The sequence below is a fragment of the Meles meles genome, chromosome 3, assembly GCF_922984935.1.
Source record: "Meles meles chromosome 3, mMelMel3.1 paternal haplotype, whole genome shotgun sequence".
NCBI classification, from domain to species: domain Eukaryota; kingdom Metazoa; phylum Chordata; class Mammalia; order Carnivora; family Mustelidae; genus Meles; species Meles meles.
Genome location: NC_060068.1, coordinates 65,563,732 through 65,585,480, shown reverse-complemented (window position 1 = coordinate 65,585,480; position 21,749 = coordinate 65,563,732). Strand labels below are relative to the sequence as shown.

General features: G+C 35.0%; 1 protein-coding gene across 6 annotated transcripts in view; it reads right to left on the bottom strand.

Moving 5' to 3' along the window:
• FAM172A (family with sequence similarity 172 member A) overlaps positions 1 to 21,749 on the bottom strand; it is a 429,585-nt gene that overhangs the window by 179,118 nt on the left and 228,718 nt on the right. For all 6 annotated transcript variants that reach the window (XM_045999245.1, XM_045999240.1, XM_045999242.1 and 3 more), the window contains one exon: positions 7,886 to 8,005. In XM_045999245.1, coding sequence (XP_045855201.1) covers positions 7,886 to 8,005 — 120 coding nt within the window. The remainder of the gene's footprint in view (positions 1 to 7,885; positions 8,006 to 21,749) is intronic.

Below are 21,749 nucleotides of genomic sequence, written 5' to 3'. Positions count from 1 at the left end.
CAAAGTTACAGAATATATGACCAACACATAAAAATTGTATTTTTACACTAACAGCGAACAATCTGAAAATGAAATTAAGAAATAATTTCACTTACAATAGCATAAAAAGAGTAAAATACTGAGCAATAAATTTAACAAAAGAAGTGTAAGACTTGTACATGGAAAACAATAAAACATTTCTGAAAAAAGATCTAAATAAATGGAAAGAAAGTCTATGTTCATGGAATGGAAGACTTTATTAATATGGCCATACTCTCCAAATTCATCTCAAAATTCATATGGAAATGCAAGAGACCAAGAATAGCCAAAACAATCTTCAAAAAAGAGAAGAACAAAGTTGGAGAGTGCACACTTCCCAAGTTCAATACTTAGTCCACAAAGCTACAATAATCAAGACGGTGTGGTACTAGTATAAGGAGAGACACATATGTCAATGAAATAGAACTAAGAATCCTGAAGCAAACCCTTATGTATTTATGGTCAAAGATGCAAAGAAAAGTCAAAGGGGGAAAGAATAGTCTTTTCAGCAAATAGTGCTGAGACAACTGAATATCTCCACTTAAAAGAACTATGTTGAACCACACTTCACACAATGTACAAAAATTAACTCAAGTGACAAAAATAAAATAAAAACTAGATGAATTTAACTTCATCAAAATAAAAAATTTATGACTTCAAAGGATATCATCAAGAAAGTGCAAAACTATCCCACGGAATGGGAGAAAATATTTGCAAATCATGTATCTGATAAGGGATTTGTATCAGAATATATAGAGATTTCTTAGAACTCAACGATATGACAACACAAAAAAACAAGACAAAAATTTTAAAAGACATTTCTCCAAAGAAAATACATAAATGGCCAATAAGCACATGAAAAGGTGTTCAAAATCATTAGTCATTGGAGAAATGCAAATAAAAACCATAATGAGATACCAGTTCACCCCCACTGGAATAGCAGAAATAAAAAGACAAACAACAACAAGTGTTGATGAGGTTGTAGAGAAACTGGAACTTTTCTACATTGCTGGTAGGATTGTAAATATGGGGAGTGATGGCTAATGGGTATCGAGTTTCTTTTGTGATGATGAAAATATTCTAAAATTAGATGGTGGTGATAGTTGTACAACTCTGTGGACTTACTAAAAACCACTGAATTGGACACTTTAAAAGATGAATTTTATGGCATGCAAATTAGATTTCAAGAAAGCTTAAAAAATCTTATTTATATCTCAATAAGTATGTTAATTAACCTCAAAAAATTTTTTTAAAGTGAAAAAAAGGAAATAAGCAAAGGTAAGATAATTATCAAAGAAAGAGTATATTAAACTCATAATTGGGGATGAAATGTAAAGTTTCCTAGACTATTTGCATACATTGCTATATAACATTATGAGGATATAGTTAAAACTTACTTTAATAATTTTCTTCTTTGACTGAGAAGACTATACTTTGAAGAGTGAGTCAGAGAGAAGCAATCTTCAGTCAGCAGAAGGGATGACGACACTAGTAGAAAGAAGACTATGAGAGACTAACACCAGGAACAGAAAGGGTAGGTATTATTGTCTGATGTGAAAGAACTGATTAGGCAGAATTCCCAAATTAGTCAATATTCCATGGAGGGCACGAAGAATTATTAAGTTTTATTAGTAAAAGGGTTACTGCTAGTGCTCAAACTCTCTATATAGATCAATTAACTCTGCAGATATTTAAGCCTCCTCATGTTATTGGAGTATATATTGTTTCCAAACTTGGGGAGGGGTGGTGGAACAAGAGCAGTTGTTCCAGATAACTTGGGCAAGATAAGATTCAGAGATAAAAAGATAAAAACAAAACTAATTAGTAAAACAAAACTTAAGTTTTCCTTTGTGAAACATAAAAATACTACAGAAAAATGGGGAGTTAAGTGAGAATACTTTGTAAAAAATCTAGTAAGGAGGGAAATTCTTTCACTTGGAAGGGGGAAATGGCAATGGCAAAAATGAAAATAAGCATCTCCTGTGGGCATCTGGACTCATAATTAACTGGTTTAATTCCTCAAAACCAGGAATTTTCTAATTTAATCTTCAAACTTTGCTGTGAGGTGGGTACTTTTAGAGGAGGACACAAAAAAGGGATCTGACCCAAGTCATCATAATTTTTAGGTATCAGAACTAGGATTTAAACCCAGGTCATCTGAGTTTTGTGTTCTTCTACTACACTGGGCTTGGAGGCCAGGGATGGATGAGTAGTTGAGATGGGGCAATAGAAGTAAGGAAATCAGACTAGAATTCAAAGTTTCCAGTAGGAAAAATATAGTTGGAAAGAAATAATCAGATTATACAGAGGGTCTTACAGAGAGGAGACTAAATTCAGCAGACACCTGGAGCCAATGTGATTCAGGAATAGCCTGGTAAAAGGGGTTTTTAAATAATATTATCTATGGTGTGCTATATAGTGTGAAATAAAAAGTAAAGAGAGCCAGTAGAAAACAGGTAGAAGAGTACAATGATATAGTTGTAAAATGATGAAATTAACAGTGGGCAGAGAGAAGAAAGGACCTGATCAATATTTCAGAGGAAAATGACAAAATGTGTTAGGTGGTTAGAGATGGGACAAAAGGAATGGAGTTAACATAAAAATGAACAAACAGAGTTATTCCTTCAAACAGTGGTCCTCTTAATGCTTATTAATAATCAGTTGAGTAAAAGTTAAAAAAAATCAAACTCCAACACACCGGTAACTCCTGTGAAGTTTACTAACAAATCACATCTGTATGTATAATTCTCTCCTTTTCTTTTTAAAACCCTGACTTGATATCTCACTTATTCATTTATTATTAACCACATGGTATGTGCAAACACTTCCCCAAATACCTAAGTATCAGGATAATCATTGTTTATTATTATTTATCTGCTGTGCTTGGATTCCTTTTATATCTTCTTTGATACTGTGTGTATGGGGAAGGATATACCATACCCTTTTTCTTCTCATTCAGCTTTCTGGATTCAGTGTCACTAAGCCATGTAGAATCTCCTCCTTAACATCTCGAATGCATACTTACTCTCACTACTTCTACGTGGGTAAAGCCCTTCACTGGATCTCACTCGGATTCTTGCAACTAACTCCTAAAACTAGTATTACCAACAATCAATCAAAATATAGTTATCTATACTACTTGAAAGGCATGAAATAAAAGTGAATACAGGTGATAAAAATAATCTCCAACTCTTCTCTTTAGGAGCATGCAAAATATTTACATAAACTAAACCATCTTCCTATAAAATAACTCAAAAATTAAGAGAGCATCCAACACAACAAGTTGTAACCATCCCATACATTAACGTGCTGTTTGTATCATGCAGGCAACCAAATCAGAAATTCAGGTTATATTTTAGATGGCAACTTATTTTTGCTCTACTACCAACATTTTAAAGTAGGTCTGTAAGAAGTCTTTTTGGCCTGAATTATTCTGATACTGTGATGGCTCAATTTTTCTTTGCTTTATACTTTGCTTATTCCATCTCTCCTCAATTCTTGATTCCAGTAGCTTTTCTCACTGATCACATTAGTACCAATATCTAATTTACTTCGTTCTTTGTAGACAAAATGTAACTGATGCTTCTTTAAGGTCATAGTTAGCTGATGTCCCTGAAGGTAAACCCAAATACTTTCAGTCGCATTCCATTTTCTCTTCAGCGTAAATCCAAATCATGCTTCAGGCGTTTTTTTTCTTTTTTTTTTTTTAAAGACTGACCCAGAGTAGACTGAGCTTAAGTGTCCTCACACAGTTATGTCCAAAAACTAGTCCTCTATCAGCTGCTGAAGGTCAGCTTAGGTTGCCTGAAGGCTAGGGAGCCCAGCATGGAACAATGGCAGGGAAATAGTGTTCCCTTCATTCCTTAATTCACATGCAAGTGAGGTGCCAATCAAGTGCTGACAAGCATGGAAAAACCAAAATCAAAAGTGGGTAGAGATACACTTTCAAAAGGAGCAGTTTTCACACATTTTAAGTGATGTTTTTAGTGGCGGTTGTGAACGTATCACTAATAATACGGAAAAGGAAATAAAAGCCGGAAGAAAAATAATAATTTTATATCAGCTAAGATGATTCAATAAACTAATGAAATACATTTACTAAAATTGTTTACTGTGTTTTATAAAAAAAGCGTCAACACTCTCACTTTGGCTAAAGAAAGAAATCTGAATGCAAATTGATTTATTGAGCACTGCAAACATGGAAGGTAAGGTGAGCTGAGATTGGAAACTGGGCATTGACAAAGTGAAGCTAACTTCTTTCCGAATATAAGAAAATTTTAAGGTTGCTTGATTTTGTGAAACTATCAGCTAGAAAGACAAGAGCAAGGCACTTTTAAATGACCAACAATGTAAGCAATGGAATTACTTCATTATAATGAAAGAGATGATGAAAACCTTAAAAATGTATTGTTTTTAATGACAGTAAATTTTAAAAAATTAGCTTAATTTTTAACAACTAATAAATGCAAAAGTAAACTTCATTATTTGTAGACGTCTTTCTGAATGAATTTGGTAAATGTGTTTTAGTTATGACTACTTATTCTTTCATATATATATAAGCGAATTTCTAAAAACAGAAATTTAAGACTTTGTAAATGAAGGTTTAATAACTAAGTTTTTATATTGAATCTATTTCAATATGCAGAAAAGATAACATTGGACAGATATATTACTTTTTAAAATTCATTAAAATTCATAAAAATAAATAGTTCTTTCTGTCTTCCCTTTTGTCTTTAATGAGTGAATGCTGGAACTGCTACCAGAGCTGTCTTAACAGCTATTTTTACAAGGATCACAGAAAGTTTAGAGCATTAGAAATTTGGGTTGTTACCATATGGTGATTATAAATGCAGTGAAAAGGATATTTTTACTATCACTTTTCTCATTATTTTAGTAAACTGTATACTGTTTTTATGAGGTTAGGTCCAAGATTTACTACCATAAAATGAGCATTGGTTTTTTGAAAACAAACCTCTTATTATAATACATTTTTCAGGAGAAACTCAACAATTTAAAATAGGATATAATCATAAATGTTCTCAGTTTTCAAAAACAACAATTAGAAAAATATGAAAGTCCCACAAATATTTTGTGCTCTAAATGTAAAAGTAATTTATTTTCAGATATCTATTAGCAGCACATTTAATATTAAACAATTATACACAATTTTAATTTAATTAAATGGCAAGATACATTTTATAATATGAGAATATGAGAGTGGTAGAAAAACAAACTCCATGCATTCAAACATGATACTACAAACTAAGACTGCTCCAAAAAGAAGGGGGTTGGCAAGAGATAGAGACAAAGAGAGATAGCGAGATTCCAAGAGAGAGGGAGGGAGGACGTAGAGAGCTTTTAAGCAGGAGTAAAATTTTATGATAATTCAAAAACAGTCAAACTTGACTGAAAGGATTTAACGCCTGATGTGTACAATGTACTATTGTGACAAAATTCTAAAACATAATTTAAGATGTCCACAATTCGCTTTCTTGTAAAGTTAACATTAAAATTTTGAATCCATGTAAAACAATTTCAATAACATTACACTCACGTTAAAAAATCCTGAGAGAATAAATATTTGCCAACATTTTAAACACTGACTTTTCCCCAAAGAATATCAGGGAGAATAGGAAAGAATAGTATTTAACTTTCGGGCGAAAGCAAAGGTTTAAAACCATTTCAATGGTTTTGTTGTTTCTTTAACTATGCTATCTTTCAAAAATCCTTTCGAAATTAAGTAGAAACATAATGGCCTTAAACATATTATTAATCAAGCTTTGTCAAAAATTTATGTAAAACTCCTCAGTGGTTTTAGTTATTGTTGTTTGCTTAGCAGAATCTGTATTATTAAGTCAGGAAACACTTTTTCTTCTTTTGCCACCATGTGTACACCCCTAATAACATACCCCCATTAAAGTTACTTCACAAAAAGTAGCAAGTATTATGAAGTTGAGATAATCGCCATTAATATTTTCAAACCTAAACAAGGTACATTACATTAAATAGACTTCTCAGTCCTGGTGTTGCCTGACAGATATGTGATGTGCCAGTGGTTATATTATATTCCTCCTCCCATGCATGCACCTCCTGCAGAGACAGCAGACTACAGAAGCTGACCCTTACTGAGACCATCTTGTCTCTCTGACAAAGCTCCTTTTTAACTTCTTACTTACTGGTTACTTCCTGTGATGGAGAAAAACTTTAGCTCAGCTTGTGATAATTTCACAGGCCCTGAGGACCCTGACCCCAATAGCCTCAAGGTCAGAAGTCAAGTCTTGTTCTGAAACATCTGTGTGCTTTATATTAAAGTGGAACAAAAGTAGAGAAATATCCACCAGTGTGTGACAAGAAGGACAGGCAAAATAGGACTGACACACTGGTCATCTGTTACTCTGTCATCTTAAGTTCATTTAAAAAACTACCCAATATTCACTTTAATTCCAAATTTGAGGCACAAAAGGCATTTATAAATTACCTTAGAGTAAAAAAAAAGGGGGGGGGGGAATTTATGTTTTATAGTAATCTGGAATTTGGGTAGTCCTACAGGCTTTCAGACGCATTTTAAGTTACTCTACAAAGCCAATGAAATTTCAAGTTTTAAGTAATTTATGGCTTACAAAGAAAATGTAAGGTACACATATATGTTATGTGCGTATGTGTGTATGTGTGTGTGCGTAGATCTGTATTTGTAGGGGCTAAAAGAAGTGAAAAACAACTGAAAGACAACATTCACAACTAGTATGTTAAAGAGCTATCTTAAAATATCTATTACATATTAAAATAAATAAATGCAGCAGAATTTAAAGTACTTGAGAATAATTTCTAAAAGTGAAATCCATTTAATAAAAGATTTACTTATTTATCGATCTTAAGAGTACATAAGCATTTGTGAAGTTAGGTCAGCTAAGATATTCCCAGGTGTCACGACCAGTTTTATATCTAAATCATGTGGGTGAGCAAGAAGGTATGGGGAGGTTGAAAAGGCCATGAAAATATATTTAATTTCCACAACAAAGAGAAATGCACACCAAAGTTTTCAAACAGAAGTTAGACAACAATGCCGGTCCTGTTCTTAAGGTCCACGTTAGGCTATTTGGATTTAAAACGGCCAAATGCACTTTTATCAAATTTATCACTTTATTATAGCACTGTTACTTCTCTGTAACAGAAGGTTTATGGACATGGAGGCATAAATTCTTCATCAGTGCATTTTTTGTATTGATTATATCCCATTAGCCACTCATAGTGGCACAAGGTGTGGCACTTGTAACATTGCATATGATACAGACAAAATTTTTAAATCTTGATAATTTTTTCTATATGTACACAACTTTAACTTCAAGAATCAGGTTACTTTGAAATGCAAAGATTTTTAGGGCCAAACAATGAACTCCACTTAGCAGATTAATGGAAACCTTCTAATAGTTTAAATATGAATTATATGAACTCTGATCAAGTATCAAGTACTGACTTGTGGAGGTAAAAGGTAAACAAAAGAGTCTCCAATATTCAAAAGGTCTCTTGAAATTTTAAACAGTTTACAAATAACACATGCTTCAATAGTTGTACATATAACACAGGAAATAAATGTATCATAAAATCTATGAAAATGCTCTATACTATAGAAATTAAGAAGTAATATGCAAATAAGGAATAGGCAAAAAGCTTTCTGGTTAGCACTGAAAAGCTCGGCCACAATAAAATAAATAAACACTCTTCCAAATATTATAAAACTGTTTACTCACAATATTTTTGTTTTTACCCTTCTTAAAGTAATTTAAGTAATGATATCAATTAAAAGTGAGTGGGGAGGACAAGCCTGTAAAGAGTTTGGGAATTAAAACAGAGTTACATGTGCACTTACCAGTTCAACGAAAGCAAGTCCTCCATAGCTGTGAGCAACAAAAAACACATTCTCAGCTGCAGACTGAGCTATGAAATGGTCCCACACATAGATTGCATGTTCTTCAGGAGAACCATTTTCCTAGAAAGAAAATAACTATCATGTATTATGCACTGTATCTAATTATTATCATAGTAATCAAAAATTAAATTATATGCTTGCTTACATAGCCTAAGAAGTAAGATGGTGATAGATCATTGAAAATAATATCAATACAAAAGAACTACTACTGAAAATTCAAATTAGAGAATAAATTAAAGTATTCAAGTATTAGTAAATTACTGTTAAGCTTAATTGCTACCATGATCTTCAGGAACAAAATATTCAAAATAACCATATTTTGAGGGGAAATCACATTCTGGTATACCTAAGATATTAAAATATATATGTATATACTTGGGAATTGTAAAGCAGAAAGTTACAGTGGTCTTATGATAGAAGAGTATAACACTAAAAAATTCAGCTACATTTCTACATTTATATCTGAAAATATTTCTATTATAAGAAATATACATCTAAATTATTAGATTTATAAAATTTTAAGTATCTCTATAAGCTAAAAGTAAGCAGAAAATTACTAACAAATATTTTAAGTATCTCTATAAGCTGAATATAAGCAGAAAATGACTAACAAATATTCTCTATTTAAATTATTTAAAAATAGACGTTTTTGTAAAAGTGTTTTCCATACACATTTTATTTGTAGAACCGGGAGAAATCTAAACATATAAACCCAGGGGTTTCTATATTTCCCCTAGCCTGCTAAGCCCTAATAAATGTATGCCTCTTTCTTTAATTCTAACGATTCTATAATAATTTCATTTTGTTATATTTATTTCAATAGTTGACACATGTTGTGATTAAAGCTAAAACCTGGATAATGTGGGGGAGAAAAGCCCCAAAGATCAAACTGATAAAAACTAAAGATCATGAAAACATTTTGTACAAGTATATCTTTGAAGCTTTAACACCAAAGACTAACTCCCTAAACATGTCATGGTATTAGACAATGAAGACAATTTATTCACATTTTCCATCTTCAAAATTGTATAATACCCTATTATGTCCAAAACATGACGTCTCTTGCCATCTAGAAGCTATTGTTCCCTCATGTCTAGTTCTATCCCAAATTTTTCTTCAATGCTCCAAACCCATATTTCCAAGTGCTTGATAGTCATTTACTTCTTGATGTCCCACAGATAATTCAACCTCAACCAGTTCAACACTGCACTAGAAATTTCCTCTACAAACCTAAGTCACCACCTTTGCTCCCCACTTCCAGGCAATATCTGGGCATCTTTTATTGTTCTCTTGCTCAAATTCTACATATAATCAATCATTAAAATCTCACTGATTTTGTCCCCAGCTGTATCCTAAATCCGACCACTGCTCTTTGTTCTCATTCCCTCTGGCTTAGCTCAAACCATTATCATCTCACAAGTGAATGACTACAATGGTCCCCCATTTTTACTGCCTTTAGGATTGCCTATGTAAATGTTCTAATTCTGTAGCAGGAATGAACTTCTAAAAATGCAAATATGAACATGCTGCCAAGTTACTCACTTCTTATTAGATGCTTCAAAGCAGAATCATTGCCCTCAAGATCGAGTTCAAACTTAGTATGACATTTAAGACCTTTCATAATCTGACTTCTACCTTTAACTGCATCTCTTACCACTGCTCTGCAATATAAGGTGATCCAAAAGACACCCTTTCCCCTTGGCAGGAGATCACAGAGAACACTCTCTGTCTTCTAACTGCAGGGAACAATTTCCAGTAACCTAATTGTGCCAAACTTTCTTTTCTCTGTGCTATTTCCTTTGTTTAGAAAGTAAGTCCTGGGGTGCCTGGGTGGCTCAGTGGGTTAAAGCCTTGGCCTTCGGCTCAGGTCTTGGTCTCAGGGTCAAGGAATTGAGCCCCGCATTGGGCTCTCTGCTCTGTGGGGAGCCTGCTTCCTCCTCTCTCTCTGTCTGCCTCTCTGCCTATTTGTGATCTCTCTCTCTGTGCCAAATAAATAAATAAATAAATAAAATCTTAAAAAAAAAAAAGAAAGTAAGTCCTGTCCTCTGCCCTCACTTCACCCTGCATAATTCCTACTTCTTTTTCAAACTCAAACAAGACATCAACTTCTGTCAAAAGTCTTCCCTATCACTCCCAAGGCTGGGTAATACCCTACAACATCTTGTGCATGCTCCCATTATTATAATGAATAATTTGTATTGTAGTTGCTTGTTAGATTATCAAAGACTTGAGGCCAAGAGCTCTGCCTTGTTCATTAAATCATTAAATTAGTGTAATAAATAAATGATGAAAATACAACATTTATCTTCAGGATGATTGCTTACAATCTTGTAGTCATATACTAAAATACAAATGTACTTTTAAAGAAACCTATTAATAACATATATATGAAATCACCCACAGTTAAAATATATAAAATAAATAAAAGAAGGATAATTGGAAAAAAATCCATGTAGGAGAGGGAGCTGAGGGAAACTGGAAGGGGAGATGAACCATGAGAGACTATGGACTCTGAAAAACAACCAGAGGGTTATGAAGAGGCAGCAGGGGGGTGGGGGGGGTGGGAGGTTGAGGAACCAGGTGGTGGGTAATAGGGAGGGCACGTACTGCATGGAGCACTGGGTGTGATGCCAAAACAATGAACACTGTTATGCTGTAAATAAACAAATAAAAATAAATATATATATAAAAAAAATCCATGTAGGGTATTTTTGGCTTTAATAATTTAGCTTCCGTTAGTTTAAAAAGTAGGAAATGGTTATCATAAAAATCAGCATAGTGGTTAACTCAAGGATGAGAGACAGAGTTGTGAACAGGAAATAGACTTGTACTGGCTGGCAGTGTTGCATTTCTTGACTGGAGTAGTAGTTTAGTTACAAAGATGTATTCTTTAAAGTTACAGTCAAACTGACTAATACAAACTTAGCACTTTTCTGTACATGTATGTAGAGAGACCATAGAATTTACTATACAAACTTTTAAGAGTGAAGAAAGGTACTATTAGTTATTATATGAGAAGAACAAGTCTAAACTGGGATTACCCAGAGAAAATGCATACATCTGGTCACCCTAATTGTATCTTACAAAGAAAGAAATGTAAAAACAAAACAGGAAGACCGAGAACAATTTCCACCTGCTGACAGTAGGCAGAACTAACTAGCTTACCTAACTTGATGGATCTAAACATCTTTCTTTATATGGAGAGAATAAAAACATAGAGTTTACTCTGTTCCCATTAGGCTTTGTGCTAGTAGTAGAGATGTAAGAATGATGAAAAGTAAGCCATGAATCTGGCCTTTAATGTGCTTGTAATTTTATAAGATTGTTAACACTTAAAGTTAAGGGCTAGAAATTTGTAAGAAGTACTACTTTCTCTATTCATGGCAGACTGTCTCGACATCCAGTCCAATGGACCTATAATAAATCCTTACTATCTGCCCTCTGTGAGGTCCTCCTTGCTTTCCTCTCACAGTTAGCAATTCTTCCTTGACACCGTCGAGACCCAATCTGTCCCATCCTTTCCATTCCCATATCACTTTGAGTCCTCCTACAAGATGTCTACTCTCATTTCTAGTATATTTTTCCCTTTACTGTGTTACCAGATCTATCTTTTAGAAGCCTGGCCCTGACCAACCACTCTCCAGCCCTAAAAGCCATTTACTGAACTGGTCCCCAATGTGTACAAAATAACTGGAACACTTAGCCAACATCTTCTCTAAATTCTCTAAATCTACCTTTCAAGCCTTCCTTCTCACCATTTCCAGGAACCGTATTTATACTCCAGGAAGATCTGGGTTACACATTAATGCAGATGGTTACCAACTTACAATGGTTTGACTTAATGATTTTTTTTTTACTTTACGATAGTATGAAAAAATACGTATTCAGTAGAAACTATACTCCAAATTTTGAACTTCTATCTTTTTCTCAGCTAGCAATCTGTGGTACAATACTCTGTCATGATGCTGGGTAGCGGCAGTGAGCCATAGCTCTGTTGGCCACACAATCACTAGGGTAAATAACCAATACACTCAACAACCATTCTGTACCTATACAACCTACCTGTTTTTCACTTTCAGTACAGTATTCAAGAAATTACACTTTACTATAAAATATAAAACATATACATATGTTTATAAATTATAAAATAGGCTTCGTGTTACATGATTTTGCCCAACTCTAAGTTAATATAAGTATCCTGACCATGTTTAAAGTGGGCAAGGCTAAGCTATGATGTTCCGTAGGTTAGGTGCATTAAATGCATTTTTGATTTATGACATTTTCAACTTACAGTAGGGTTTACTGAGATATAACTCAACTGTATGTCACAGAAGAGCTTAGTCTGAAAACCCTAGACAAAGCTCTACCATAAAATTCAGTCTGGGATCTCATGGTGCAGCTCAGATTAGGCAAAACTTAAAAATGGAGAACACATCCAAGGTAGTAAGCAGTTCAGTAATTCATATATGAAGTGATAAAGACTGTAACTACTACTCAGGGTGACAGCAGAGTGAATGGAAAAGAAGGGACAGAATGAGTCATTATAAAGGAAGAATCAGCAAAACTTTGTGACTCATAGGATATGAGGGAAATTGCCAATGAAGCCCAAAGGACCCATCTGTGCGTAATGGAGAGCTAAGAACCAACAGTTCTTTCCACCATTCACAAATAGGACTACTGTTTTCAGAGATTAGTATCATAGCTGAGTCTTTCCCTCAACATCTATGGAGTGAATACCTGTTAAGAGTGGCCTGTCAGCAGTAAGAAAAAGAAAGCTCAAGTATCCATGTGCCCCAAGTGCTTAAAAATTTTCAGCCTGATTTTAAAGTTATCATATTACTCTCTAGCTTTAGATTTTTAAAACCAAATGTTCTAAGAACTGAGATGCAACTGAAAAAAAATGCCTACAATACCCAATTAAGGGGGACCATCTATGGTCACAACTAAATAATTACACAAGACTATTCTGAACCACACCTGCCATCTATCGACCCCTAAAATATACAGGGAAGCACCAGCCATTCCTTTTTAGTGGGAGCCTTGTAGCAGCTCCTGTAGCAGACCAGACAGCCTTCCAAAAGTTACTGTCTTTGGACCATGGAATATTAGTTTGGCAGGGAGTCAGACTCACCTTAGGCAGATGCAAGAGTTATCCTGCCTTAGAAGTCTTATATCACACAGAAACTAATAACCTATTCCAAGCATAGGCTTCCAGGATCCCTGCCTGTAAGGGACATGCCCAATTACAAGAGTTATTAGCCTCAGGGAAGATCAAAGCTTTGGTATTTATAATCCATTATAATTTCCTCTAATTCAGAAGCAGTTTATCAATCAGGGGTCATTTTCTACCATAGGCAATGTTTCCTAGCAACTGTGCACTTACTGTAGATGCTACAGTATGCTTCCAGGAATCCAGGAATTGCTAGCTGAGAAAAAGTTATATAGTACTCATTTCCGGAGTTGTTGCAAGTGTTAGCAGCTGATAGCTTTAAATGAGGGATACTCTAGGAACTCTTCTCAGCCAAAGAAAGTTATCTAGCTTGAAGTTACAATCCCATCTCTGAGGCAACTTATACCCCATGATGGGTCAAAATGACATGGATCTTATGTAAAGGCTCTAGCTCTTGCCTCAAGGCAAGACATCTCTGAAAAGCTATCTCAGATCCAGAGATCCAAATGGAGTTAGATGAGGCCTTTGTTGCTAGTGTACTGCAATTCAACCTCTTCTGCCAAATTCTATTTTTTAAACTCCCCTACAGGTGCTGATTCCAAGAAACAAACTTTCTGCATGCACCTTCAGAATCTATGTCCTGGGAAAACCAATTTAAGATACCACCTTACCAGGCTTCCAGGGATACAGAGCTAGAAAGTTAACTAAAGATCAAATTCTCACGTAGAAGGGGAGAAGATTTTGTTAACTTTTGACCCACAAGATCTTACAAGAAATATAGAGAAAATATACATCTATTTACATATATTATTAACCTGCTTATGTTTAAAACTACTGAAAAATATTGTTGGCTCAAGTTTACCTGTCACTTCTACTATTAGCCAGTTAGCTTAAACTGAATCCCGTATAATTTCCCTGGTTCTTCTCTATCCTGCTATTTCTTTAATCTGCCATGTCACTTCTTCCTTCCTTTTAGAATAAAAGCAATTAGAAGGTAGATTCTCTTTTGGATAAAAAGTACAATATTACACTGTATCTTAACCAACTTGAATTTAAATAAAAACTTAAAGAAAGATATTATTTTAAAAAAACAGGTGATAAAGGAGATAAATCTTAGCTATAAAAGAGTTGCCTTTCAAATGTGACTACTTCCCAAAGCTTTCACAAAACTATAACTTTCTACAATTCACTTTTTAAGAGAGCCAGATCCCACCATTTTAAAATAAAACAAATTCTGCCAAATATTTGCTGCCCCCCTACAACAGTTAAGCACAATAGTGGTAGCACAGGAAGTAATAAATTTAGAGTGGTTTTTACCATATAGTTCTTACATACTATATTACTAAAATCCAACTTTTATGAATGAGATGACGGTGTTCTTAGGTAAATTTGTGTCATTTCCAACCTGCAGCCCACACTACGTCCACAGCCATTACACATTTACAAACCATAATCCAGAGATTGTGTATTACAAGCACTGTATTTGGAAACCAAACACATTTCAATAAGAAAGGCTTCCTGATATGCTTCAATTACAGAAATGCAAGCATACTAAATCTTCTCCACAGGTTTTTCCGTGAATTTCACACCAGAGGTCATTTTGTATTGATTAACTTCAAGATGGATGAATTTAGAATATATAAATACACAAAGCACATGAAAAGAAAAGCAGCTACTCTGTTTAATTAGAGTTTGCTGGTAGCAGAATGCATAAGATATTTACACTGTGGAACTGGGCTGTACTCAGAGTACAGGTTGGATTTCCTGATGTACTCTTGCCATCATTAATTGTTAAGTGCCAAACAGAAGTGATGCACTAACCAAAGGCTTATCACATATGCCAGACTCTACTACCTAGGCATTGCAAGGTCTGCATTTATGATGGACTACCTGAGCTGATAGCACATGGAATTATCTAAACAACATTTGCATATTTGTGTAATTATTTTCTAAGGTTAATTAGCTCCTGTAAAGCATTTCACCCTTTGAGACTGCTTACAGTGACAGGTTCACATATTTTCTGAACCATTGCCAAATTTGACAGATTTTTTTTCTTCAGCTAACCTGTTGCTACAAAGTTATAAAATGAATGCTCCTAAAATATATACTCTAAACTTATAACGGATTTTAGGAAAAGTAAAATGAAAGCTTAATGAATTTGAAAGTTTGTTTGTTCATTGATTTGTTTATTTTTTGAAGATTTTATTTATTTGACAGAGAGAGACACAGCGAGAGAGGGAACACAAGCAGGGGGAGTGGGAGAGGGTGAAGCTTGTGATTTCTGTCTGTCAAATAAATAAATAAAATCTTTAAAAAAAAACCATATGCAAATTTAATGTAGAACGCAGTGATGTACTTTCTTTCTCTTCCCCCAATCTTCATCCCTTGTAGACTTCCAGACTGTATGCAGTCAGATTCTCAGTCTTTAGGCAGAAGACCAGGGGACTCTGAGAAATCAAACCAGGCTGACTACACTAAAAGTTCTAAAGACACAAATGAAGAAAGAAAAGCAAATACGTGATCTCACTTACATGTGAAATCTAAAATAACAACAAACCCTCCGAAAATTCAACTCATAGAAAAAGAGAATTAACTGATGGTTGCCAGGGGTTGGGGGTGGGGGAAATGTGTGAAGGTGGTCAGAGGGTACAGACTTCCAGTTATAAGATGAATAAGTTCTGGGCATGTAATGAACAGTATGATCACGACAGTTAACAATACTATATAGTATGTTTGAAAATTGCTAAAAGGGTAGGTTTTAAAAGTTTTCCCCACCAAAAACAAACAAACAAACAAAAAGTGTAACTAAGTGAGCTGATGAATGTGCCAACTTTATTGTGGTTATCATTTTGCAACGTATACGTACATAAAATCACTATGTTGCATACCTTAAACTTACACAATTGTTATATTTTAATTACATCTCAATAAAGCTGGAAAAAATTCCAACACACCCAGAGAGAGAGAGAAATTGGTGAGGGGGTGGACATAGTGGAAAAATTCTCAGCCACCAGACTATTCAGACTGCCTACAGTGAAGCTTGAACGTCGTAAGCCCCAGCCCTATGCTTACAGGTTTTGATTAGCTTTTTAATGCCCACTAATAAACAAGAACAGCCTGCCAAACAGCATTAGACATATGAAGAAAGTCTACCATACAAAATATTCAGACCAGAATAAATAGAAAAAACCAATTTGGAAGAAACTGAAACTTTGATGAAAGAAGAAAATTTCAGAAACACTACCATTATCTTTAGAGAGATCAGAGAAGATAGTACATGCATAAAACAAGAATGAGTGTATTATTAAAAAGAAATATTCAAAGAATAAAGAGTTTTTACAAATTAGAAGCAAAACACAGGAAAAACCTGATAGAGGAATTAGATGATTAATTAAGGAAATCTCCTAGAAGCAAAAGATATAAAAAAGAAAAGTAGTAAGTCCAATGATAAAGTGTAAGAGATTAATTGTCCAAAACAGTTCTAAAAAGAAAAAAGACAAAACACAAGGGAAGAAATCAACAACAAAATATTTAAGAACATTTCCCAGAACACTAGCTGCTAGAATGAAAAGGCTGACAAAGTACTCAGTACTTTGGATGAATGGACATCTATATAAAGGTATGTCACTGTGAAATTTAGAATCCAGGAATAAAGAGAAGATCCTGTAAGTGTCAAAAAAGAAAAATGAATGATTACAATTCAGAACAATTCTAGAATTTTCAGCAACAAAAGAATCAAGAACATGATAAAAAAAAGTCTTCAAAATTCAAAAGGAAAATAATATCCAACTTAAAATTCTACAGCCAGCCAAAATATCATCAAATAGAATAAGATAAAAACATTTCCAGACACACAAAAGTGAAAAAAAATTATATCTCATTACTCTCTTCTAAAGAAACAACTGGAAGATATGCTCTTTCTTTTTTTTTTTTTAAGATTTTATTTATTTATTTGACAGAGATCACAAGCAGGCAGAGAGAGAGGAGGAAGCAGGCTCCCTGCCGAGCAGAGAGCCTGATGCGGGGCTCGATCCCAGGACCCTGAGATCATGACCTGAGCCGAAGGCAGAGGCTTTAATCCATTGAGCCACCCAGGTGCCCCAAGATATGCTCTTTCAAAGTAAGAAATAAACTAGAAAAAAAATGAAGACATGAACTACAGGAAATAGAAGAAATAAGAAAGTGACAAAAGGAATCTTCAAAAAAATGCTGAAGGAAAATCTTTCATCAATAATGAGCTGGAAGTATATACTGGTAGAAAGGAATACACCAGCAGGTACATGTATTGGCATTGAAAAGTATATCATTAATAAGGGCTATAGAATTGGATGGCCATTTCCAAGGGCAATAGACACTTTGGGGTGAGGGTGGGGGTAAGTCAAAGGTCAAGAGTGATTAATGAGCACAAGACAGTAAAAGCCAGAGAACATCCTTAGCAGCATATGAAGAGACTCTCACTTTCCACAGTAGGAAGGCAAAAGAACCTAAGGTGTAGACCCAGTACTTTTGTAATGGAAGTAGAGCTCCAGAGAAAGCTGGACTCTTACGTGTGCAATATGGGGTTAGAGCTCTAATTCACAAGGAGTGGGACCTTGAGACATTGGAGTGGGAGTATCTGAATCTCTTAAATCCCAATTCCCCTGAACCTTCACAGGGCCTGCAGAAGTAGACCATGCTTTGGAGTTAAAAGCTAGTACATGCTTGAAGATGATACAGAAGCCACTGCCTTTGCTAGACAACATGTGCTTCCTTGACCCCTCCACTCTCACTTCCGCTTCTGACCCTAGCCTAATAACAAGGAAAAAGTCACAGTATACCTCAGCCAGGGAAGTGTTGGGCCTCCTAAGAGAGGAAAGGGACAATACCATGAAGGAGTTGAAGGGCTTAATCAGTACTTACAGGCAGGAGCAAGGGAAGTGCATATAAAGATGCTGGATCAAGGAGGACAGAGCATTCACTTGGATAAGGAGAGTTTATCAATACATAAATACTTTCTCAGAATAGAGGATTTAACACATGTCTAAATTTTCCATTGCTGCACTAACACATTACCACAAACTTAATGGCTTAAAACAACACAAATTTATTATCTTATACTCCTGTATTGTATGTCAGAAGTCTGACAGGGCTATAAACAAAGTGTCTTTTCTCAAGGTTTTTTTTTTTTTTTTTTTAACTTAAAAAAAAAAAAAGGATTTATTTATTTATTTTAGTGGCGGTGGTGCAGAGAGGGAGAAACTCAAACAGACATCACACTGAGCATGGAGCTGGATATGGGGCTTGAGCTCAAAATCCTGAGACTATGACCTGAGTTGAAACCAAGAGTTGGATACTTAACCTTCTGTGCCACCCAGGTGCCCCTCCTTTCTGAAGATTTAAAAAACCCATTTGCTTGCCTTTTCCAGTTTCTAGAGGCTACCCTCTTGGCTTGTAGTTCCTACCCTCCATCTTAGAGCCAGCAGCCTAGCATCTTTCTGACCATGCTTCCATAGTCATGTCTCCTTCTCTGACTCTCATTTTTGCCTCCCTCTTCTACTTTTAAGAACTGTTATGGTAACACTGGGTTATGATTAATCCAGGATAATCTCCCCATCTTAAGGTCCTTAATGTTAATCACATCCGCAAAAAATTTTTTTGCCATGTAAAATAACACAGTCACAGGTTCCACGGATTAGAATGTGGCTATCTTTGGAGACCATTATTGCCTACCACAACATCCTAGCATGAATCCTGAGAGACGGGGATAATACCTTGGTAGGCTCATTCTTAGAAGCTTGCAGAAAGTAATGACCTATACTAAGTGAAGACCTTGTGTTACATTATTACTCACCACTGAGTGTCCATTACCGAAGAGGCAATAAACAATCAAGAAGACAAAAACGCAAAAAAAAAAAAAAAACGCAAAAAAAAAAAAAGAAGACAAAAACGCTCAGCCAGTTTACATCTATCAGACAATGACACTGGCTAACTCAGAGCTGGCACAATCAGTGCATGAATGGAGAAGCCAGAGTGGCAAGGGTAGATGTGATGCATAGGCTCACAAGCATGCAGGCATTTCACTCACCAAGGCTGATTTAGCTACTACCATCTAATGAATAGTTCAGCAGAGTGAGAGGCAAAAGAAATACCTTTTTGGAGTCAGTGAGTGTGTGTGTGTGTGTGTGTTGAGGAAGAGGGTAAGGTTAGAAGACTATTTGATAACCCTAAAGGTAATGAGCCTTATGGCAGCACACTGACGACATGTCAAGAATTCCAGACAGTTTAGTCCAGAATGTTCTCTAAACAAAATGGAATAGTCAGAACCTAAGTATGATTCATAGGATCTATATCTGAATCTAAAGCTATAATTATGACATAGCAAAAACTCATGTCAACCTGTGTCATCAAGAAAAGGTTAAATTATTTTCAGTATGCTCTATTTAGGAAAGTAAGACATTATATACATAGCACCTTTTATAGAATTTAGGGGATGACAGAGAGGAGGTAATTAGGGAAACAGCGATTTTCTAGGAGTCCTGAAGAGCTTTTGTGCAGCCAGGACAATTACTGTTAGGCATCAGTGGGTCAAATGTAAATGCTTAATATCTGATATCCCTGCTTTATAAGCATGGTAACCAGATGATCTGTCTGTGATTATACTTTGAAAAATGAAATGAGTAAACTGTTTTCAAAGAATTAATAATTTAAGAACTATGCAAAGATTATTATTTGCAATTGCTGGAGATAATATATTTATATACCTAAACACATGCGTGTGCTTTTCCCCTCCCCCTCACACTACAGGACTTCGGTTCTTACCCAGACAGTGTTGTTTAACCAGCTTTACGTCTTTGAGTGGTTACTTACCTTCTTGGATGCTCAAAATCTCAGTTGTACATGAGAGATAAACCTGGGAGACCTTGAAAATTATACCTCTTTCTAATAAAATAGAGCAAAAACTTTGGGTATAAAGAGAATCTGAGTTCCTGTCTCATCGGGTTACAGGATAGGGAGGTTGAACAGATGCATGTTGGCAGGTAGCATATAATAAACATTATAGGCTTCCAGATATACTACAAGAATGTGACTAAGTTATTTATATACCTGAAATAATGATTTACATTATTATAAATGAATTTCTTAAAACACCCTGAAAATATATTAATAAAAACCATATTAGTTCAAACATATTATAATAACTTCTGTGTGTTATAAAACCTAATTCATTCAAATTTGGATATTCTAACTTCGTGAAAAATGTGAACTGAAGTAGTATTTTAGTCTTTTAATTTAATTTAACTTTAATTCTGGTATAGTTAACCTACAGTGTTGCATTAGTTTCAGATGTACAACATAGTGATTCAATAATTCCATACATTATTTAGTGCTCACCAAGATGAGTGTACTCTTAATTTCCAACACTTATTTCACCCAACTCCCCACCTCCCTCCCTCCTGGAAACCATATTTGTTCTGTACAGAAGAGTTTGTTTTTTGGTTGTTCTCTCTCTTTCCCCTTTGTGTTGTTTCTTAATTTCCACAGGAGTGAAATCAAATGGTATTTGTCCTGCTCTGGCTTATTTCACTATCCATTCATGTATCGATGGACATGGGCTGCTTCCATAATTTGGCTGCTGTAAATGATGCTGCAATAAACACAGAGGTGCACACATCCCTTTGAGTTATTGTTTTCATGTTCTTTAAGTAAATACCCAGTACTGAGATTACTGGATTGTAGGTGGTTCTATTTTTAATTTTTTGAGAAACCTCCATAATGTCTTTTACAGTGGCTGTACCAGTTTGCATTCCCACCAAGACTGCACAAGGATTGCTTTTTGTCCACATCCTCATCAACACTTGTTTCTTGTGCTTTTTGATTTTAGTTTTTTCCTACAGGTGTGAGGTGATACCTCACTGTGGTTTTCATTTGCATTTTCCTGAAGATGAGCACCTTTTCATGTGTCTGTTCACCTTCTGTATGTCTTCTTTGCAGAAATGTTTGTTCATGTCTTTTGCCGATTTTTAAATTGGATTATTTATTTTTTGGTGTTGAGTTGTATAAATTCTTTATATATTTTAGATATGAACCCTTTATAGGATATGTAATTTACAGTATCTTCTCCCATTCAGTAGGTTGTATTTTAGTTTGTTGGTTTCCTTGCTGCGCAGAAGCTTTTATTTTTATTTTTTAAAGATTGTATTTTATTTATTTGACAGAGAGACACAGCCAGAGAGGAAACACAAGTAGGGAGAATGGGAGAGGGAGAAGCAGGCTTCCTGCTGAGCAGGGAGTCCGAAGTGAGGCTCCATCCCAGGACCCTGGGATCATGACCTGAGCTGAAGCCAGATGCTTAACAACTGAGTGACCCAGGTGCCCCAGAGAAGTTTTTAATTTTTATATAATCCCAACAGTTTATTTTTGCTTTCGTTTCCCTTGCCTCAGGAGACATATCTACAAAAATGTTGCTATAGCCCATGTCAGAGATATTACTTCCTGTGCTCTCTTATAAGATTTTGATGGTTTCAGGTCTCACATTAAGGTCTTTAATCATTGAGTTTATTCTTGTGTGGGGTGAAAGAAAGTGGTCCAGTTTCCGTCTTTTGCATGTAGCTGTCCAGTATTTCCAATAACATTTGTTGAAGAGACAGTCTTTCC